The sequence below is a fragment of the Phyllostomus hastatus genome, unplaced genomic scaffold (assembly GCF_019186645.2).
Source record: "Phyllostomus hastatus isolate PE091 unplaced genomic scaffold, TTU_PhHast_1.1 phas_contig_348, whole genome shotgun sequence".
Classification (NCBI taxonomy): domain Eukaryota; kingdom Metazoa; phylum Chordata; class Mammalia; order Chiroptera; family Phyllostomidae; genus Phyllostomus; species Phyllostomus hastatus.
Genome location: NW_025333860.1, coordinates 7916885 through 7939214, shown reverse-complemented (window position 1 = coordinate 7939214; position 22330 = coordinate 7916885). Strand labels below are relative to the sequence as shown.

Genomic DNA, 22330 nt, shown 5'->3' with positions numbered 1-22330 from the left:
TAGCTTTCAGTCTATTTCTAAAGACATTTTCTACAGCCTCCTCTCACACTATGTGGACACATTGCTCATAGGACTTTGAATAAGTATTCATTTGTTGTCTCTGTAATCATCATTTAGAAACTTTGGATTTGTGTATTATTTTTGTTAGATCTTGATAGTTTCTATAACTTACATAGATCTGAACCTGACATTTATGTTTTGTTTTTTATTAATTTGTTTCTCCACTTGACCAGTGTCTCCTTGAACTTCAGAGTGAGGCCAGCTTCATGTGGAGTACAGACCTGGACAGTGTGGCCACACTATGTTTTAAGTCCTTTGAAGGTTCCAATTATGATGTACGGATTTCAGTTTCAAAGCTACTAGGGACAGTGTTGGCTAATGCTATAATTTCTAAACATCCAGGAAAAGGTAAATTCATTTAATTATTTTCAAAATGTCTTTATTTTCTTTATAGTTGATTTAAACAAACACATATAGTATTACCGCTACCCATTTAATTATTTTTTAAAAGGGACAAACTATTTTATAAATTAATTTCAGCCTGTGACATTGCTCTAGGTCCTAGATTTCATTTTAAGCAATAAAGTAAAAATTTCAGGAAAAAAAAACCTCTTGAAGAAATGTATTTTATTCAGTCACTGTCTTCCTCTACATTATAGTCTTTTTTATGATCTAAATCTTGAGAATTTTGTAAAAATAGAATGCATCTGATTATAGACAGAAAAAGAAAATGCCATTAGTAAGTTTATAAAAGGGAGCAATGATGTAAATAATTCCAAATAACAGATATAAGAATTACCTGAGAACACTAACAGTCCTCTCATTCTTCAGTTGAGACCTACAGGTTTAAAATTTATAGTAAGAAATTTGTATTGTTATTGTGGTTCTCCTAATCTTATAATTCAATAATAATTTCTAGTTTATGGTGGGGTGGGAGGTAAAGTGGAAAGGGAGATGGGGAAGAGAAAGAAGCAAAAAAGAAAAAAAATCCTCAAATCCAAAAAAAAATTGCTCAGGTCATTTAAGGGGTTTAGTCTTGAGCTACCTAATAATTTGAAATTAGAAGACATGTTTAATCAAGTCCTCTTGAAAAGGTAAAATGCACATTAGTATGTCATTAACACTAGCATACAGTTGCAGTAAAAACAAAAATGTACAATTGCATAATAAATGTGAATGGTATTTAAATGTATATTCTCCTTTAGTTAGCACTAACCCTAACACCAGCAATTTTGTAATCAGACTAAGCAAAATGAAGAACCAGCTTCACCCACACTAATAAACTTTGCCCTAATCTTTTAGAAGTTCATCTGTAAGTTCTTGCTTGTGTCATAATTGTGTCATTTTTGTACACATAAAAAGTGATCTAGATGTCTTTTTTTAAGCAGAGGACTAATAGCAACATAGCACTTAAGAATTTGGAAAACATTCGGTGGATGTTTGTACATTCATCCACAATGTTCAAAGATTACATAGTACAGAATTGAAATTATTTTCTTAGTAAAACTTACAAGCTTCAAATAGGTGATATATTATACCAATGTACTTAAAAAGCAGGGATTGAATATGACATTCTCCTAGCATTGGGATAATAAAGTTCCTAGAAATTTATATAATATTAATTACTTCTTGACCATGAACCTCAAGTAGGTCCTTGATGGTGACTGGCCAACATACTGCTTTCCCTAATCCATTCACACTCCTACTTTCTAATTAACTATAATTATACTTTCTTCTTTCCCCATCTTATTTTCTTTTGATGACTTATCTTTTATAAGCTCCCCTATTAAATTGATTCACCTTCTAGCATCTATACACATATACTTTGACTTCCCCTTTGTCACCCAAGATAAATTATCCAATCTTCTATTAAAGCCACACTTTAGAGATGAAAATTACACCTAAAATATAGAAGAACCATTACTGAGAACTGTCAGGCATCTAGTGGAATAGAAGTTTGGCAATTACGGAGCTAAAGAAACCACACCGATCCTGACTGGTAGGAGGGGCAGAGACACAGAACAGGCTGGTCCCATATCCACATGTGGTGGATAAAGATTTGGGAGAGATATAATGGGAGTGAGAAGTCCCACCCCCACACCAATCTCCCCAGCCCAGGGTTCCAGCGTCAGAAAGATAAATCCCCATAACTTTTGCCTGCAAAAACCAGCTGGTGTAGAGTTAGTGGAAGAAACTTCTGGAGTCCCAAGCAACTCCTTTTAAAGAACCCTCACACAAACTTACTCAGACTCCTGAGCTCTAGCACTGGAGTAGCAGCTTAAAAGGCACCGGTGGCCTACAGGGAGGAACTGAAGTGTCTGGCATCAAGGCAGGAGCTGGGAGACAGCTTTCAGACAGAAGATTGGATAGAGGCTTTTGTCCATTCTCTGAACCCTCCTCCCACAGAACCAGCAGTCAGCTGCCATATCTGAGACTCCATCAACCGGGTTAATACTGTTTGCCCTGCCCTGGAGACCCTATGAGGCTCAGCATCCCACCCAAGCTGTTAACAGAGGCTTTTTGACATTGAAAGGCTTGTTTTGGCTCACGCTTCACAACTTCCTAAATCCTCTAAAATAAGCAACAGCTGGCCTCAGTGAACCCCCCAGCCTTTTGCTGAGTGGCTCCAGGCACAGCACTAGCAGAAACCAGCCTGGGTTCACAGCTTGACTTCTCCTTGGAATCTCCAAGCCCAGCACAAGTAGCAGCCATTTCAGATTACTTTATAACTTGGTAGGATGGTCCCAGGGAAAACACAGGTAGGGGCTGGCCTTGGCCATCACCCCCTGGGAAGTCCCAGGGCCTGCACACCCAGTGGGCATCTGTAGACCACGTTGAAGCACCATCATTCTGCCTCCACAGAGCTGATCCTCTACAAAGGGTAGAGGTTAGTGGTCAGTGGTCACAGCCAGTCCTTGCAGCTCACTAGCCTGGGTAAATCCCTTCCATTGATCAGCCAGCAGCAATCAAGGCTCAATTACAGGAGGAGGGTGTACTCAGCCCACATGGAAGGCACACCTTGAACACCCAGCATGGGTGGTAGAAGAAGCAGTGCCAGTGGACCCTACAGGACACCTCTATGTTAGACCACACTACCAAGACAGGGAGTCATAGCAGCTCTACCTAATACATAGAAACAAACACAGGGAGGCTGCCAAAATGATACAGAGAAACATGGCCCAAATGAAAAAACAGATCAAAACTCCAGAAAAAGCTAAACAAAATAGAGATAAGCAATCTATCAGATGCGAGTTCAAAACTCTGGTTATAAAGGTGCTCAAGGAACTTAGTGAGAACCTCAACAACATGAAAACAACCCAGTCAGAAACAAAGGATACACTAATTGAAATAAAGAACAACTTACAGGGAAACAACAGTAGAGTAGGTGAAGCCAAGAACCAAATTAGTGATTTAGAACAAAAAAACAACCAATCAGAACAACATGAAGAAAAAAAGAATCCAAAAATGTGAGGAAAGTATAAGCAGCCTTTGGGGCAACTTCAAGAGTCCAACATTCACATCATAAGGGTGCCAGCAAAAGAAGAGAAAGAGCAAGAAATTGGAAATCTATTTGAAAAAAAATAATGAAAGAAAACTTCCCTAATTTGGTGAAGGAAATAGACATGCAAATCCAGGAAGCACAGAGAGTCCTAAACAAGATGGATGCAAAGAGGCCCACTCTAAGACCCATGATAATTAAAATGTGAAAGCTTAAAGATAAAGAGAGAATCTTAAAAGCAGCAAGAGAAAAGCAGTTAGTTGCTTACACGGGAATTCCCCTAAGACTCTCAGCTGATTTCTCAACAGAAACTTTGCAGGTCAAAAGGGATTGGCAAGAAATAAAGTCATGAAAAACAAGGACCTATATATGTATAAGATATATAGGATATATAAGATAGCTTCGCCCTACCCAGCAAAGCTATCATTTAAAATTGAAGGGCAGATAAAGAGCTTCCCAGACAAGAAAAAAACTAAAGGAGTTCATCATCACTAAACCCATTATTATATGAAATGTTAAAGGGACTTATGTAAGAAAAAGAAGGTGATTAAAACTATGAATAATAAAATGACAATAAATGCATACCTATCAACAACTGAATCTAAAAAACAAACTAAGCAAACAAAAAAAAAACAGTGTTTTGATGGTTTGTCAGTTGGTTGGGGTGGGTGCTGTGGGGTAATGGGTGAGGGAGGTGAGGGGATTATGGAAGTGCATATAAGTAGTTACAGAAAAGCAGTGAGGATGTAAAGTACATCATAGGGAATGAACAATGGTGTAGGGATTGCCTGAGGGAGAGGTAGATGCTGGGTGGAGGGGAGCAAGGGGGGAAAAATTGGGACTATAATAGCAAAATCAATAAAATAGAGTCAACATCAAGAAAAGTGTAGTAGACTTTTCTGTGTGGTGTGGGCCCGGCTCCCACTTGGAGATGCACAGGACTCATGGCCATGGATAGGTTCTCCTGTGGGGAATCAGGCCTGCAATATACCTAGGCCACTGTGAGTCTTACTTTTTGCTAAAACTCCCTCACCCTGAATTGAGGACATTTACTGCAAAGCAACTTCCTAAAAACCATGCTAAACCTTCCAAGGATGAGTGTAACTGGTCCAACTACTTTTGCCTTTTCATTTGCAAATATCCCTCTTTTGTGATGTGATTAGCAGCATTGGCTCCTTTGTTTTCTGTAAAAGGTAACCACCTAAAGCAAACCTGTGCATAGTTAATGAGGACCTTCTTGTATTTTGCCCAGTAAGGCAATAAAAACTCATTGGAACAAGGGCTGAGGCTTTTGCACCCCTTGAGAGAAAAGCCATGCTGTCCCTTTTCCTCCATTGTATTCAGTAATCCCTGTGAATGTCTCATTTCATCCATAATGACGTGGACCCCACGAGCCAGGGTCTGCATCAGAAAAGCATACTTTCAATTAGTGTTCATTTTCTCACATTCTCAAGGGCATTGCTCTAGGATGTCTCTCCTTCATCAACTTCTCCCTTTCTATTGGATTATTCCCTACAAAACTTGTTTTTGTTTTTTCAGGAGAGTTCTTTTTTCTTTGGATTATTTATCATTTTGTTTTATTTTTCAATTACAGTTTACATTCAGTACTATTCTATATCAGTTTCAGGTGTACAGCATTGTGGTACTTTATTTTTTTTAATATTTTATTTATTTTTGGAGAGAAGGAAGGGAGGGAAGTAAAGAAGGAGAGAAACATTGACCTGCTGCCTCTTATACACACCCCAACTGACCTAACTTGCAGCCCAAGCATGTGCCCTGACCAGGAATCAAACCTATGGCCCCTCACTTTGCAAGATGACACCCAACCAACTGAGCCACACCAGTCAGGGCCAATGATGTACTTGACCAAGTGGTACCTCCCAATATTTCAAGTACCCACCTGGCACCATATGTAGTTATTATAACCTTGTTGACTGCAATCCCTCAGGAGAGCTGACACTCTGTTTTTTCATTCCTCTCCTGCCATATTTTCTAAATCCACTTAAACTAGGATTTTTCCCCGATCCACCAAAATTATTTTTGTGAAGGTCACCAGTGCCCTCCACATCCATTTAGTCACTCAATTTGTAATTTATTGAGTGTTTATCCTAGGCCAGGATCTGTTCCAAGCATGTGGGATATGTTATTGAAGAAAACACATAAAAGCCCCTGCCATGTTGGAACTTACGTTCTAGTATTTAGCCCTGCTAAAGCCAGCAGGTAGCTCTCTGTTGTTTTTCTTGACCTGTCAGCAGCATTTAACTCCGTTGATGCTTGTTGTTTTCTCACTTATCTTTGAGTACCTTACTGTCCTTCAAAAATCTCTTGGTTTCCCTTCCTCCTCTCTAGAAATTTCTTTTCAGTCTTCAGTGGTTCCTTGTCTTCCCATGGAAGAAGCCCATTGCCTATACGTCTGCTCTTCTGCTCACTTTCTCGGTGGTCTTATCCAATCTCATGGCTTGAATACTGTCTGCATATCATCAGTATCAGAGGTTCCTAGATTTATATCTTTGGCCCAGACTTCTCTTCTAGACAACAGACTCATGTCCAACTGCCCATTTGACATCTCTATATGGATTATTTGATGTTTCAGATTAATTCTTCGTAAAGTGAATGCTTGGCTTCCCTCCCCCACCTACAGTCCCCTGCTTTACTTGCAGCCTGGCTAATCTGAGGATGACAGCTGCTCTTCTAGGTGTTCAAGCCAAAATTTGTAAAGTCACCCTTTTGTCTCTCACATTCAGTAGCTATTCTACTTGACAATTTTAAAACAACCAGAATTGGGAGAAGTGGCTTATTATGGGGTTGGAGCAGGGAAATTGTGAAAATGAGCCTGGAACATCTTATGCCAAAAAAGAAGGCGCTTCCCCTGGCCTGCTTTCTAAAACACACTCTTCCACTGGTTAAGTTAGTAGTGACAGAAAATGGATAACTTATTAAGTAAAAAGGAATCGTATTTTCATAGATTACTGAAAATAAGAAAGTAAAGGAGAAGGGAACACTTTTTTTTTTACAGTGGAATTTAATAAATACAGGAGGTAATTTTAAGGTGATGACATTTTTGGAATTAGGAATTCTAGTGCATTCTTGTGTGAAAGTTATCAAATTTTCTAGGATATTTATGCCATCTTAAAGTATCACCACACATGTTACTTTGTAATTACAAAGGGAAAAATATTTGACAATGGACAAACCTGGCTTTTGATTTTATGCATCAAGAAGGCTTACAGCATTGCTTACGTAGTTATCTTGCCAAAAATTCTGAGAAGTACTACTATACATACTCAAATTGAGGGCTCTTCTGTGAAACAGCTAGTCATACATACATTCTTCAAAAATGAGAAAGCAATGAGGAAAATGTGAGTCTAGGTAAAGGGGATAGGAGATTTTATAATTCTTGTACCTTTTTTGTAATTTTGGAGTTTTTTCTAATATATATGTATATATATTCAGATTCCACTCCATCATAGCCACCTTGACCTAAGCCACCATCACTTCTTGCTTGAATTACTAAATTGCTCCTAATGGATTTTCCTACTTCTACCTTTGCCTCTATCTACAGTCTTGTCCTAGCACAGACACCAGTGACTCTTCATATAACTTCTCTGCTCAAGGTCCTCCACTGGCACCTTCCTTCACTCACATCCATGTAAGGACCTAAAGGGTCCTTTTTTGTTTACTCCCTTCCCATCCTTATACCCTGGCCTGTCTCCTACTATACCCCTCCATGGCTCTGTCCACATGCCTCTGCTTGGACTCACTAGGCATATTCCTCACAGCTTTTCGCCTGAGCTATTTCCTCTGCCTAGAATACCTTTTCTCCAGATATCTACATGCCTAATTCCCTCACCTGGTGTGGAATTATATTCAGATGTCACCCTTTCAATGAACCATACCCTGACTAACTTATTTAAAAACATAACTACACTTCCCCCTCACCCCTAGTATTCCTAACCTACTCTGTTTTTTGCATAGCTTTCATTTACTGTCTGATATACTGCGTCCTTACTCTTGTGTCTTGTATTATATTTATTGTTGTCTCTCCTTAGAGACACCAGGGCATGGATTCTGTTTTCCATTCACCAATGTTTCACCGGTGTTTTTCTCCCGAAGGTCCGCATAGATTTTCCTTTGCTTCCACTGGTTATCTCCCCTTGAGGCTAAAGAGTAAATTTTTTGTTCGTACTTTTGAATAATGGAAGTTTATTTCTGTACTGTGTATGACTTGAATCAGTAATAAGGGTCCATGCTCATAACCATCATTTTTCACAAAAATGAAAGGGAGAAAATGGTTTCTTTTTCTTCTTTTTTTTTAAGGAGATACTATTTCCTAGATATTCACAGGGAGAAACTCAGCTATGTCAAACTGAAGACAGACTAATCTCTTAATTATTGTAGCCTGAGAGCTGACTGAGAAGTTTTAGTAATATTTGGCTTTGATTTCTTCAGAGTCTAGGGATATAACAAAAATTGCACTTGCCGTTGAAGGTTTTAAAAGTAAGACACAGTTGTTACTTTATATAAATTTTATTAAAAGTTGTAGAGCATTTAGAAAAATAGAATTATGATTTTGGCGTTTTAATTATTTAAAAAGAATTTTCAGAGCATTTTGTTGCACTTTCATTCATGGCGAACTAGGGCAATTTATTTATGTTTTCCTTTGTTTTAGAATACTGTTACACTTGTAACTCCTTTGAGGAAAAGAGAGCAAATACAGCATGATTTCAAAATGATGGAGACTTTAAGATGTCACTAACATGACAGAGTCCATTATGATTTGATCTCTGAACCCTTGTGGGATTTGTGTTAATGTGTATAATGTCCTGTAAATTTTGCATTTTATTTGGATTTTTAATTTATTTTTTTTTCAGTTAATGTTCTGATCAAGATCACCTATTAAAATTTAGTCTGCAAAATATGGGTCACATGTTTTGTTCTGTTTTTGTTATAGCAGCCTCACGTCAAAGCATGCGCAGAGCATCTCTGGAGGAAGTTCTTGAATTACTAGCAACAGGGTTTCTACGTGGGAGCTCAGGATTTCTTCGAGCCAGTGGTGATATGTTGAAGGGAACCAGTTCAGTCAGTAGGGATGTTCGAGTTGGAGTTACGCAGGTTAGAATCACAAATCAGTATCTAAATATGTTTCTTCCTGGCCTTCTAGTGATAGTTTTAGGATCTGACTCCAGACAGAAGTGATGCTATGCAAGGTCATCACTTACGCTCTTTTATTTATAAATAGGTATGGTGAGGCCAAATCACTTTTTAAAAACTGTATTACAAGTAAGAGAACCTTATTTAACATAAACAAAACCAGTTAGATAGAATATTATACACAATGCTTTCATTTCCTAATAATGGGATAATTATGTTTATTTCCTTTGAAACATGAGTATTTGTTTTTAGGTCTTGTGCTTTCATGGATCTTGTGGGTTAATGTTTTTCACTGTGTTTGTGTGTACAGTTCAAGTTTAAGCTTTAGGTACATATTATTCAGCATAGTTTCAACCCTAACTAAACATTACAGCATGTTGTCTATTTAAGTGCTTAAATTATTGGTTCCAACCAAAGTTTTAAAAGCTAAATTCTAGGAAAAGTATCTTAGAATAAAACAAAGCAAAGGTCTCTGCATTCTTTCCTTAAATTATCTTGTTTTTTAAATGCCATTATGGTTCGAAACAAACCTGTATTCTTTTTAAATTCACATATGTCCTCATTGTTTTTTACTGTATGATATTAGACTTCATGAAAATGGAAGATGTCCCAGTGTAATTAATTGTAAACTATGTGTTTTTTTTTTTTAAAAAAAACAATTATATAAGAAAACTACTATCTTTGTATCTCTGGAATAAAATAAATCATTAACTTTCTTGAAAGTAACAGCAGTGATTCATCACTATAAACTTAAAGGTTTCTAAAACTAATATCCATTAGAGTTATTATGTTGGAACACAGTTAATTCCTTCAATGTGCTTATGTGTTTGATTTGGATTTTCTTGTTCAGAATGTGAAAGAACTTGAGTTCTTTGTTCAGACAAGCCACAGACACATTTTACATATTCACTGGCTATGCTGACTATTCTGAAACTTTTCAGTCTGATCAAAGTAAAACAGGCAACATGAATGAAAGACTGCAAACTTTGTTATGGCTTAATAAACAAAAAAAAAAATAGTACTGCATATATCTATCTCAAGTGACTATAAATGAGGAAAGATAAGAGAAATGTTAATAAATTTTGCATATTTTATGGAAGAGAAAATGTTAACATGTAATTGATATTATTTTGTTTTGAAGATACAACTCCTTTCTTTTTTTAGGCTTATGTGGTATTTATTTCAACACTAGGAGGAACATGGCTAGAGAAAAATTTTGCTGCCTTTCTATCTCATACCCTGAGCCTTGTGTCACAGTCGCATCCTAAAGTCACCCAAGCTCAGAGTGATGCTGTCTGCAGTCGCCGTTGTGTTTCATTTATCCTTCGAGCTACTATAGGAGGCCTTCTTGGAGAAAAGGCTCAAATTGCTGCTGCCAAGGATATTTGCCAGACTATCTGGAAGTTAAAGAAAGTAGTGGGTATGGATCTACTAAGGCTGTCTGTTTTAACATTGCTAAAGGAATTGTTCCTCAGGAAAAGCTAGACTGGTATATTACTATACTAGTACAAAAAACCACTTTAATAATAGGCATCAGTTGTTTCAGGGTAAAGTGGTCAGTATACAGATGAGACATAAGTTGTTGAACTTGTAATAACTATTATAATAGCTATCGTATACAAATCTTAAAGGCTAGTAATAGTTCATCAGAATTCATGATCTTTCTATAGAAGTTGATGTATTGTTTCTGTTTTCCATTATTTCTCCCTTTCAGTGTCACCTGCTAAAGGAGTAGTAAGGGGTTTATGGTTGGGATGCTTGAACTGTCTGGGTAAATTAGTTTTAATTCTTCACTGATGAATTAAAAGTCCCCTTTTTAATACACAGGCTTGGATTTATGGCAGGCCCGTCTCCCTGGGTCTCTTATAGTGTCCCGTGCCAGAGCACCCTGGCCTGGAACCATTGCCCAGCCTCCGCCCGTGGGCTGCAGGCACTGAAGCAGGCTGTGCAGTGGGGGCGGGGGGGGGGGCGGGTGGTAGTCCCCTTTTTAGTATTTCATTTACTGCCATAAAGGTTTCATATAGATCAAGTATTAACCTTTGCTTTTATACTTTTCTGCTCCTAACACCCCCTGTAATCTATTTTAACACAGCATTGTTGCATAGTTAATTCTTGTACTTCTGTCAGATGCTGTGATGAGTGACGGTAATGTGGAAACCCGGCTTGGCTCCACAGATGTAGCAGCCAGCCAGCATATGCTGGTATGTGCTTTACAAGAACTTGGAAATCTCATACACAGTCTCGGCACCACAGCTGCACCGTTGCTGCAGGATTCAAGTACAGGTACCTGTTGTTGTGACTCATCTGAATACCTTGTTTTTACCTTTACTCTAGCATCTTTTTTCCAAGGAAGGAAATCTCCTCCCTATAGTTCATTTCTTAGAGATTGCACTATAGATTTATTAGAAATGTTTTATGAAACATATAATCAAGATTATTAAAAATATGTATAAATTTGAGGGAGTGTTTGCCTTTGCTATTAAAGGTTCTCTGCATCTCTCCCACAGCCCTTTCAGGCCCACTCCCCTTTCTGGGGATAGTTAAAATAATGGAAAAATAGCCCTGGCCGGTGTGGCTCTGGTTCAAATCCCAGTTGGGGCATGAACAGAAGGCAGCTAATCCATATTTCTCTCTCACATTGATGTTCCTCTGTCTCCTTCTCCCTCCCTTCCCCTCTTTCTAACATAAAAAAATAAAAATAAACAAATGAAAATAATTTTTTTAAAAAGATCATGGAAAAATAGAGAAGTAAACCTGAATTCGTATCTCTCATCTGAGTTAACACACTAGTTTCTATATGGTACAAATAATTTACTTCCTCAGAGTTCTCTGCAAGCAATCTCTGTTTTCTTTCTCTTTTTGAAAATTATTTAGTCACTGTGAGAGATAATTCACATTATACAAAGTTCACCCTTTTTAAAGTATACAGTTCAGTGTTTCTTGTATGTTCAGAGTTATACAACTACCACCACTGTGTAATTCCAGAATATTTTCATCATCCCAAGAAGTCCTACACCCATTAGCAGTCACTCCCTATTTCCCTTTCCCCCTGCCCCTGACAACCACTGATCTGCTTTCTGTCTCTATGGATTTGCCTATTTGGGTATTTCATATAAATGGAATCAAATAGTATGTGGTTTATTGTGACTGGCTTTTACTTAATCATTTTTAATGGTTTTCGTCCATTGTGATACATATTTCCTGTGGACTGAAGCTTTACATTATATTTTGTTTGTAAGCTGTTTATCCCAGGATACATATTATTTAAGCAGCAGTTGACATGAAGTGTTACATATCTTAGTGAAGAGGTATGTTTAATTATCACAAATGTGGACATTTTTTTTTTACTGGTAGTGGTACTCCACTGTTTTTGTAGTTGATTAGTAGTATATTTACAACCTAACAATTCCTTGAGTGTAACATTTTGTTCTCATATAAGAGCAATATGGTAGACAGGACATATACTAAATGTATATAAATGTGCCAGAAGGGACTTTTTTCCCTTAAAAAAGGAGGGTGGAGCATGGTGTAACATTTCTTCTCAAGATACTTGTTACTGGTCATTTTTAATTGCTAGTACCACCAATAATGATCTCAGGGTAAAGTGCGCAGAACATTGGCTTATTGGGGAAATAATAGGTTTTCTTTTGTGTATTAGTTTCATTTAAGCCAGTTTTCATGAGCTATATTAGAAGAAATAATTCTTGGGTACAAAAAATTACTTATAATTATGTATCACCTTTCTATTCTGATTTGCTGTTACTAAAGATAATACATACTTTATTCATGTGACTACTTATTCCTTTGACTGTATAATTGCTAAATGAGTTTTATCTGTGTGGCTAAGGCATCTTTTATTTTTTCTGTTCTTCCAGGCATTCTTGACAGTGTCATTTCAGTTATTCTTCATCCTAGCATTTCTGTTCGACTAGCAGCAGCTTGGTGTTTACACTGCATTGCTGTGGCATTACCTTCTTACCTAACACCTCTCTTAGACCGTTGCCTTGAAAAGCTTACTGTACTTAAGTCTTCACCAGAAGCAGTGACTGGCTTTAGTTTTGCTGTGGCAGCTTTGTTGGGAGCAGTGAAACATTGTCCTTTAGGAATTCCTCACGGAAAGGGCAAGGTAATGATTTCATTCTCCACAGATACTAATGACATTTTAAGCTTTTCCTAAACATCATACATAGTCTTCTTGTGTATCACCCAGTCACAGCCATGCAGGACAAATTTCTTAGCAATCAGCTGTACTACCTAAGTGTAAAATATTATCAACGTAATTACTATGGAGCAAGAAAGGGTTGGTTAAATAATGTCTTATCCACACTTAAACAGGAGTGCTTTCTATTGAAAGTATTTTCCCTTAGTAAAAGAATTTGTTCCTGAAGGCTTTATTTTGCTATATATTCAGCTCTGCCATAAAGTACATTTAAAATCACATTGTAAAAGACAAATAGAGCTGCAACAAAAATCTTAAATTTCATTTAATAATTTTGTGATATTATTTTGAAATTAGATATAATCAGATAAAGTAGATACTTAATGTTCTTAGGAAACAAGATTCTCCATATTAAAAAAAAAAGAGAGCTACAACAATAGAATCAAGAAAGTTAAATAAAAGCCCATATGTTAAAGTCGAATTGAAAATACTACTATGAACTTAAATTTCCTGTTTTTAAATACACTTATCTTCTCTGTCTAGTAAATACCTTAAAGCAGTGACAACCAAGTAGCAGGGACAACCCCTAGTACCCAGATTATGGCTCTAAGTACCTTTCCCAACAAAGGAATCAGAGCTTCATGGAGGAGTGGCTGGTTCCAGGTCTGGGGCAGGAAATGCACAGTATAAGCCTGGAATATCTGCTCATGCCAGAAAGCATGGAAGCAATCACCTTTACAGGGTATTCATTATAAAACAATACAAGAGGTAACTTAAGGGGTTTCCACTCACCAAAGATGGATCATGTGTACATCAAAAAATAATGGCAAATGTTGATTGAAGCTCAAAATATATACGCCCTCATGAGTTTATAATGATGCTAAAAAAAAGTTACCCTCAAATTACATTGCTGACCAAAAATATGGCTTTCTCAGTAAATATAGTGCTTTTGAAGGTAGCACTTTCAACCAGATGTGATATAGAGCCTAGTGAATAAATAACTCCATGTTGATATGCAAAGAGTTTTGAAGAGAAGCAAAGAAAAAACTTTAATGAACTATAAAACAAAATATATTTTCCTTTTTGATAGGTGCTAGGGATTGCAATTTGTCAGAGACTGTTTTTTTCATAATGAAAGTCGTCATAACCTGGGCCTCACACATGAAAATATTTCTTTTAAAATAAATTACCACTATTCATTGCCTTCTTGTTGTCATTCCTGTGTCTTTATTAATGAGTATTCTAGTATATCTTCCACAATTAATGCTTTGCAAAAGAACATAACCACTATTTCAAAAATTGTGAATGTACTTTAAGTATTGCCAACACCATTTGAATTAAGGTGTTTGACAACTTTGGGAAGTGGTATGATTCATTTAATTTTATTATTTTAGTTATATTGTAAACCAACACATCTCATCTTGCTAAGCAAAGAATTGCCATTGTATTTATTTAGTTAAATTTAATATCCTCGGATGTTACTAGTTCAGACAGACAGGATAGGTTTATTTGGTCCTTACTTTTTGAGTGTATCCATTGTCTGTAGGCTGCAAGTAGTCTTAAATTAGCAGTAAGTTGGTTGGTTGTTTTAAAATCCACTAGCCTTCCAGGCTTTGTGATAGAAAATTTACATGCCAGCTCATAATACTTGCTGCTTTTTTAGAGGTAATTGGTCTCCAAGATGTTTTCTCAGCCATATTAGATACCTGTTGGCCTTTGTGCTGTACAAGCATGGATTATTTATAAGTGTGAAACATCTGGTTCTTCCTCTCAGTTTTTTATAACTGCCTATTTTATAGACTTTTAAAATATAACGTTTGAATGAATCCCATCGTACTTTGAAACCTCAATGTGAAAACTTTTTTTTTAAGGTTGTATTTATTTATTTTTAAAGAGAAGGAAAGGGAGGGAGAAAAAGAAGGAGAGAAACATCACTGTGTGGTTGCCTCTCACACACCCCTGCTTGGGGACCTGGCCCATAACCCAGGAATACGCTGTGACTGGGAATTGAACCAGCATCCCTTTGGTTTGCAGGCTGGTGCTCAATCCACTGAGCCACACCAGCCAGAACTCAATGTGAAAACTTTTAACCTCTATAGTATACAGTCACTCAGGTATCAAAGTGGTATGCAAAATTTTTAGAAGCAAGATTCCTATAATAAGGCTTTTTCTGGTAGTTACTATCTAAGATGGTTGCCAAAAACAAAAATAAATTCTATACAGCTAAAATTAAACAATTGTACAATGTTGTCATGTATACTCTACAAACAATCATAGGGTTTCTGTGTACACCTAATACGCCAATATTTAACCTTGAAAATTTGCTTTTTCTTATAGTTTTTATGTAACATTGTCCTGTGATATAGTTTACATCAGTGATATTCAACGGGTGTGCCGTAGCATTTTTAAAACGTGGAATACCTATTTAGTCAGGGGCACTGACCTCTTTTCCCTGAGTTTGTCAGATTAAAAATGACAACGGAGCTGTCCTGTATGAATGAATCAAAATTATACTTATTTTAATGTCAGATCAGCAAAATATATATTTTTTGGTGTGCTGCAGAATTTTAATAATTTATGTGTGACATGAGATAAATGGCAGTTCTTTATCAGTTAATATACTATATGTGAGAATTAATTTTTCAAGATATTATTATTGTTGTCCTTTGCCCAGTAATCTATAAACTGATATGCTTTTTGTTTTTTCCTTTTTCTTTTATATGTAAATAGATTATTATGACATTAGCAGAGGATTTGCTGTGTTCTGCTACTCAGAACAGTCGCCTTTCAGCTCAGCGCACACAAGCTGGGTGGTTACTGATTGCTGCTCTGATGACATTAGGTAACAGTCTTGTGGAATATTTATGTAACTGTGACCTTTGTGTTTTCTGAATGTAAAATATTGTAATGGATGATTTGACCAAACTAACTTTCAATATGTACCAGAATTTAAATGTCTATACAAACATTTGTTTTCTAGCCAGTCACCTTAGGAAGCTATATACTTCCTTCATTCTCCAAAACATTTTTCGGTGTATTTGAAATTCTCTTTAAGATCAGTATGTCAGGCTTAAATAGGATAAGCCAATTTGATCGTCTTTCAGTCTTAACTTTGAATGACTCTGGCTTTTCCAAAAATCATTTATATCCATCTTCAGAAAAAAAATTCTCCAAAATACAAGGTAGGCAAGAAAACATACTGTAGTCTGCAAATCCATTTCTATAGTTGTTGTGGGAATTGGTAACACCAATAAGATAATTACATTGCAGGGGATAGGGCTCATCTAAATTATATTTATTAAAAATCAGTATGTATTCTATGGTCATGATTATTATAGTTATATCCTATAACTCTGAAACTCAACTTTATTACTTTATTAATGCTATATTTTGTTATAAATCTCTACTTTATAGTCATGTGATTTATTGCTAGCATCTAAAAGTGGCTGGATTTGAAAATAAATTATTTTGACATCTTCTAAGTAATTTGATCTAAAAGGGACTTAAAAGAAGCAATCATAAATGAGGAACCACTTTAAGTAGTGTTCTTGAGATGATTAAAGAGATACTGCACTAGATCAGGGTTCAGCCTGCAAGCCAAATTTGGCTTGTTGCCTGTTCTATACAACCTGCAAGCTAAGAATGATTTTTACCTTTTTAATGGTTTCAAAACAAAGGCTATTTTTATAATACGAGACTTACCTGAAAATCAGTTCTCAGTGTTCATAAATAAAGTTTTATTAGAACACAACCACAGTCATTTGTTTACATGTTATCTATGTCCTTCAGGCACCAATAGTAGCAGAACTGAGTAATTGCAATAGAGACTGTATGGCTTTAAAAGCCAGAAATGTTTACTGTCTAGCCCTTTATAGAAAACGTTTGTTGGCCTCTGGTATAAATCATCATTTCACAGTGTCATGAATATAATCTGCTAATGTTTTTATTTGCCCTTGGCTGGATGTTTCATGCCTGCCATATTCAATATTCTTGGTTAATTAAAGGAGAAAATAAACTACTTAATAAATGCAGTATTTCAGTGAATAAAGCCTTTTAAAACAAGGTTATTCCATTGGAAGAAGACTGTAAGAGATCCCTTTTTTAAAAGAGAGTAGTATATATTTTACTGCATATTCACAATCAACATACAAAAAAGGATTAAAATTTTAAATTAATGTTTTCTTGGGCTGTATTCTATTCTTATGCATCATTATTTCCCTTTATTATACTTTTTAGAATGTGTTGCTAATATCCTAGTAACTTTCAAAGGGGATCAGTGAGGTTATTGCTATTAAGTATCATGAATTCATAGGTCTTTATGTATTCATGTGTTACAGCCCATTGCGGTCATTATTCCTTTTGATCCTCAAATTGTCTCATCTTTAGTCAGTGGGAGCCCCTTCAGGTTGGTTCATGTGTCCTTCTGACATGAAGCTAGTATTTTGTGATATAATGTGTTTATTTTTGACATGACAAGATGTCCCAGCTTTTACATTATACTCTAGGCTTGCAGGCGCCTCCTTTCTTCAGTCAGTCCTGATTCTTTTTTGTGGGGAATGGTATTCATGGCAGTGCTTTATTAATTTTGCCTTGCAGTTTTAATACCTCCTTTGCGTTCTCAGCAATTCCTTCATCATTAAAATTTCCATCATTTTTAATACATTCACTATTCTGAACAAATGTTAACTCATATAGACCACATTCAAGTCCATTCCTCAAATGTGAACTACAACATTTTTAACCATTTTTGTTACACTTACCAGTTTATCTGATGCCACATAAACCAACTTTGATTTACCTGTAGATAGATACCTATATGCCTTACAGATTTATGGATGGCTCATGAAATGTGTGTTGTTTTTGCTAGGTATAATATTATTTTTTAATCCTCACCTGAGGATATGATTAGCAATTTTTTTTAGAGTGAGAGAAAGAGAAAGAAACATTGATGTGAGAGAGAAACATTGATCAGTTGCCTCCCATACACTCCCCAGCCGGGGATTGACCATGTAACCTAGGCATGTGCCCTGACCGGGGATGGAATCCACATCCTCTCAGTGCCGAGCCAGAATGTGAGGAAAGGGACAAAGTATTACAGTACTTAGTTAAGGTATCTTTATTAACAGGTTTTAAATAGCAACCACTTTGGGTTCTTTAATAAATGATAAGTTGAATAAATTACAGGTCCCGCAGTTGTCAGTCATCACCTTGCTCGAGTTCTGCTGTTGTGGAAGTGTGTCTTTCCAGTGTCTCCTAAAGATCTAGAAACAGAAAAGAGCCGAGGAGATTCATTTACCTGGCAGGTAACCTTAGAAGGACGAGCTGGTGCACTCTGTGGTAGGTGGAGTTTAGTCTTTTTGCTCCCTTTCCTTTGGCTTTTACCACTCTTTAACTTTACGGATACTTATATGTTTAATTGAAGGGGGACAAATCTTTTAATGGTGATTTTTCTTGGTAATTGAATGTAATTGATTATGTTTAGTTGGTGATTATAACAGAAGTGTATGTAATAAGCCAAGTTTAAGAGTTCTGATCCTTAGGATAATACATGTTTTATTAGATGCACTCCAGTTGAGAAATGTCAAGATTGCTTTGCCTTAAGTAGGCACTTGTTCTTCATTTCAGAAATACTAGGGTTGGATTTAATGAGCATTGATTAAACATGTTTCCATTTAGTTTTTTTATATGTAAAAGTTGTACCCTTTACAATATGTAGGCCTTTAAAAATAGTATCCACTATGAAAATTTGAACTAAGGAAGTCCTCGAAAAGACATGAAAGCATTGGTTTTGGTTTTGTGTATGTATTCATGATATTTTTTTACTCTTAAGAATGGAGAACAATTTTGAAATTAATCTTAAAACTCAGTCTAACTTTAAAATACTCTTTTTATTCTATATATGAAATTAACTCTTTATAAAAAGTTATGTGTTTCAAGTAACATCTACAAAAACCTAACATACTGACTCAAAAGGACTGTGGTTCTGTATAACTAGTACAGAACTAGCAAACTTTAGGGTCTAAACTAATTTATCCTTCTACTTTTGAACTCAAGAGCCAAGTAAATCATCAGGAAAGAAACATTTTGTTAACTTGGTTGGTGGTCTCTTTTAGTAATTCTAGGAAGCTTATTTTTAGTTTGATTAGAAATAGAGGGCCCTAGCTTCTTTTTTATACTAGAGTTTCAAGAATTTTTTTGTTTTTAATACATTTCTTTATTCCTCTAATAAAAATGCAATTGTTGTGGTACAGTTGAATGCTTTTTTTCATAGTTCATTACACTCTACCAAGTGAAAGTCTGTTCTGTTTTGCAGCTATCAAGAGCTTTGTTTCCCACTGTGGTGATCTCCTTACTGAGGAAGTAATTCAGCGTCTTCTTCCACCACTTCCTTGTGCTGTGGATTTGCTAACTCAGTAAGGATCTGCTATTTAGATTTGATTTAAACAATTGTAATAGCAATCAATTACCCTCTGATAATGTAATATTTTTAAGTACAGTAATAAGGCCAGTTTCCATGGTTGGTGAATGATACTCCTTTTGCACAAGAAGGCAAATATTTAGTTATGTGATGTATTTCTTTTTAGGCTAGGATTTTGAAAAGAAAAACATATTAAAAGGGAAGGAAAATTACTTGGTGGATAATGTATCTTCTATACAGTTAGATTTAACCAAGAAATTAAATTACCAAGCCTGTTAACCTTTTCAGGTATGCATTTTACTGGTTTGTTAGAGCTATTCTGTGTTTATAAGAACCAGATGTTGTTAACAGTTTCAGTTTTTTGTTGCTTATAGTTTTCATATGTTCAACTTATACATGTATGATAAGGAAACAGATAAAATCCAGTATGTGTTACCAGCACTTGTAATTTCCAAATTGATAAAATGTGCAATTTAGAGAAAGTCTGTAATGATGTATTTAATGATGTAATGATAATACTGTAAGAAGTATTTAATGATGTAACACTATATATACAGAAAAATATATTTAATGTGTGGCTTATAAAACAGAATAAAATGAGCTATGAGGGCCAGATAGTAAAATTTTAGGCTTGTGGGCCATATAGTCTCTGTATAGTCAGCTCAGTTGTTATAGCTCAAAAGCAGTTATAAAGCCCTGACCCGTGTAGCCCAGTTGGTTGGGTGTTGCCCCACAAAGCCAAAGGTCACCTGCTCAATCCCTGGTCAGGGCAGATGCTTGGGTTGCAGGTTCTGCCCCTAGTGAGGGCACATACAAGAAGCAACCAACTGATGTTCCTCTCGTGTTAATGCTTCTCTCCTCTTCTTCCTCCCTCCCTTCCCCTATCTCTAATAAAAAATAAAGTAGTTTAAAATATATTTAAAAAGCAGTCATAGATAATCTGTTAATGAATCAACACAGCTGTGTTTTAGTAAAACTTTATAAAAACCGGTAATGGGTCGAATTTAGCTACCCCTGAACTAGAACGTTAACAATACTGTTGAAGTTATCTGTGTGCTCCACTCTACCATTCTTCCTGCCTTCCTTTAGAGATAATCATACCCTGAATTTTATAGTTGTCATTCCCTTGCATTTTTAAAAAGTGTATCTTGTATATGTGTTTCCCTAAAACAGCACATTGTTTAGTCTTGCTTGGATTTGATCTAGCACACAGTATCTAAGACTTAACTTTAACTTTTTTTTACTCAACACTGTTTCTGAATTTCATCTATGTGTAAGTTTTTTAATTCATTTTTATTTCTGTACCTCAGGGGTGTCAAACTCATTTTTACCAGGGGCCACATCAGCCTTGTGGTTACCTTCAAAGGGCCGAAATAATTTTAGGACTGTATAAATGTAACTACTCCTTAACTGTTAAGGAAGTGAAATTACATTTGACCCTTTGAAGGCAACCACAAGGCTGATGTGGCCCCTGGTGAAAATGAGTTAGACACCCCTGCTGTACAGTGCTTAATTGTATGAATATACCGCATTGTATTTATCTTCATGTCAATGAAATAGCCAAATTATTTTCCAAAATTCTCATATATTTCTACAGATAGTATATATGAGTACCCTTTGATTCACTTCTTTACCAGTACTTATTCAGATACCAATTTGTAACTATCCAGTAGGTATAAATTGGTATCTCATTGTGATTTTTATATATCTGATTCTTGATGGTTTGCTTTTTATATACTTGTGGACCCTCACTATTCGTTCTTCTTTGAAATTCCTATTCATGCATGTCTATACCTGTTTTTAGATAAAGTTGTTTTTTGATTAACATTATTAATTTAAATGTCAAACTTATTAATCCTTTACATTTTGTCTTTCAATTTTAAAAATCGTTACTTCCTAGCTGTAAAGATACTGTTCTAAAATATTGAAGGTTTTGTTTTTAATTCATCTGAAATTGATTTTTGTGTTCAGAGCAATATGTGTTAATATGGATTATGAATTATCTTATACTCTAGTAAAAAAATCCATACTTCCAGTTACTGCCGTTTACTTCCGTCATGTATTTTATTACATATACATGGTCTGTGGTTTTTGCTCTCTGTTGTATTCAATTTGTGTGTTTGCCCATTTCTGAGCCAACACCACATCATCTCTGTAATAAATTTTAGTGTTTGTTAGAGTAAGCATTTTGGCCTTACTCCTCTTTAGGCAATAATTTGGCCCTTCTTGCACTTTTGATTGTCTACTTTTGAAATTTTAATTGGAATTGCACTTAATCTATAGATAAATTTGGGAATAACTGATATTTTTTACAATACCATAAACATGATACCTCTCTTGTATTATTGAGATATTTTATAAAGTATAAAATTATTTTCCATATGACAGTCTTATATGTCTTTTAAAAATTAACTCCCAGAGACTTTATATTTTTCATTGCAGTTATTAAACAAGTATTTGGTAGTATATATGTGTAATCTCTTTATTGCTGTTGTATAAAAATGCAATCGATCTTCTATCCAGCCACATTTCTAAACTCCATTATGTTAAACATTTACTTGTAGATTCTTTTGGATTTCTGCCTATATAAGCCTCATTCATTCATTCATATTCTCTCTCTCCTCCTAATGTGCTAACTAGATAACTACCATTTAAAGCTAAATAGAAAAGGTTAAAGGAATGTTTCTCATGTTTCACAAATAATATTTGCTATAGGCATTTTAGTTAGATCTTTATCAGCTAAAAAAGATAAGCTTTCCTAGTTTATCACATTTTGTTGTGTTTTGTTTATTATGAATGGGTTTTAAATTTTATTAAATGATTTAATCTGATGATTTTAACAACTTTTAAAAATTTTATTGACCAGTTTTTTACATAGTTGCATTCTTTGGGATAAATTGTGCTTGAAATAATTATCTTAATTATAAACATGTGGATTTGTATCACTTGTATTTGAGTTTCTCCATATATACATATTCACTGGTGAGACTCAAATGTCTGTGAAACAGTATGGACCTGGTACTTTATTTAAACTATATGTTCTATTTAATTAAATGTGTTGACCTTCTGAGGTCTGGTTTGGCATAAATTTTCCTCTGCGGTC

General features: G+C 35.5%; 1 protein-coding gene and 1 non-coding gene across 7 annotated transcripts in view; both read left to right on the top strand.

Moving 5' to 3' along the window:
- HEATR5A (HEAT repeat containing 5A) overlaps window positions 1-22330 on the top strand; it is a 116241-nt gene that overhangs the window by 24433 nt on the left and 69478 nt on the right. For 4 of the 6 annotated variants that reach the window (XM_045841259.1, XM_045841257.1, XM_045841252.1 and 1 more), the window contains exons 6-13: window positions 234-408; window positions 8451-8611; window positions 9815-10070; window positions 10778-10933; window positions 12526-12776; window positions 15540-15651; window positions 17994-18146; window positions 19123-19222. In XM_045841259.1, the coding sequence (XP_045697215.1) occupies window positions 234-408; window positions 8451-8611; window positions 9815-10070; window positions 10778-10933; window positions 12526-12776; window positions 15540-15651; window positions 17994-18146; window positions 19123-19222 (1364 nt within the window). The remainder of the gene's footprint in view (window positions 1-233; window positions 409-8450; window positions 8612-9814; window positions 10071-10777; window positions 10934-12525; window positions 12777-15539; window positions 15652-17993; window positions 18147-19122; window positions 19223-22330) is intronic. The other 2 variants (XM_045841258.1, XM_045841254.1) reach the window with 1 other exon arrangement.
- On the top strand, window positions 10472-10603 carry LOC123820531. The gene has a single exon (XR_006785990.1). It is a non-coding gene; the product is annotated as a small nucleolar RNA SNORA42/SNORA80 family (small nucleolar RNA).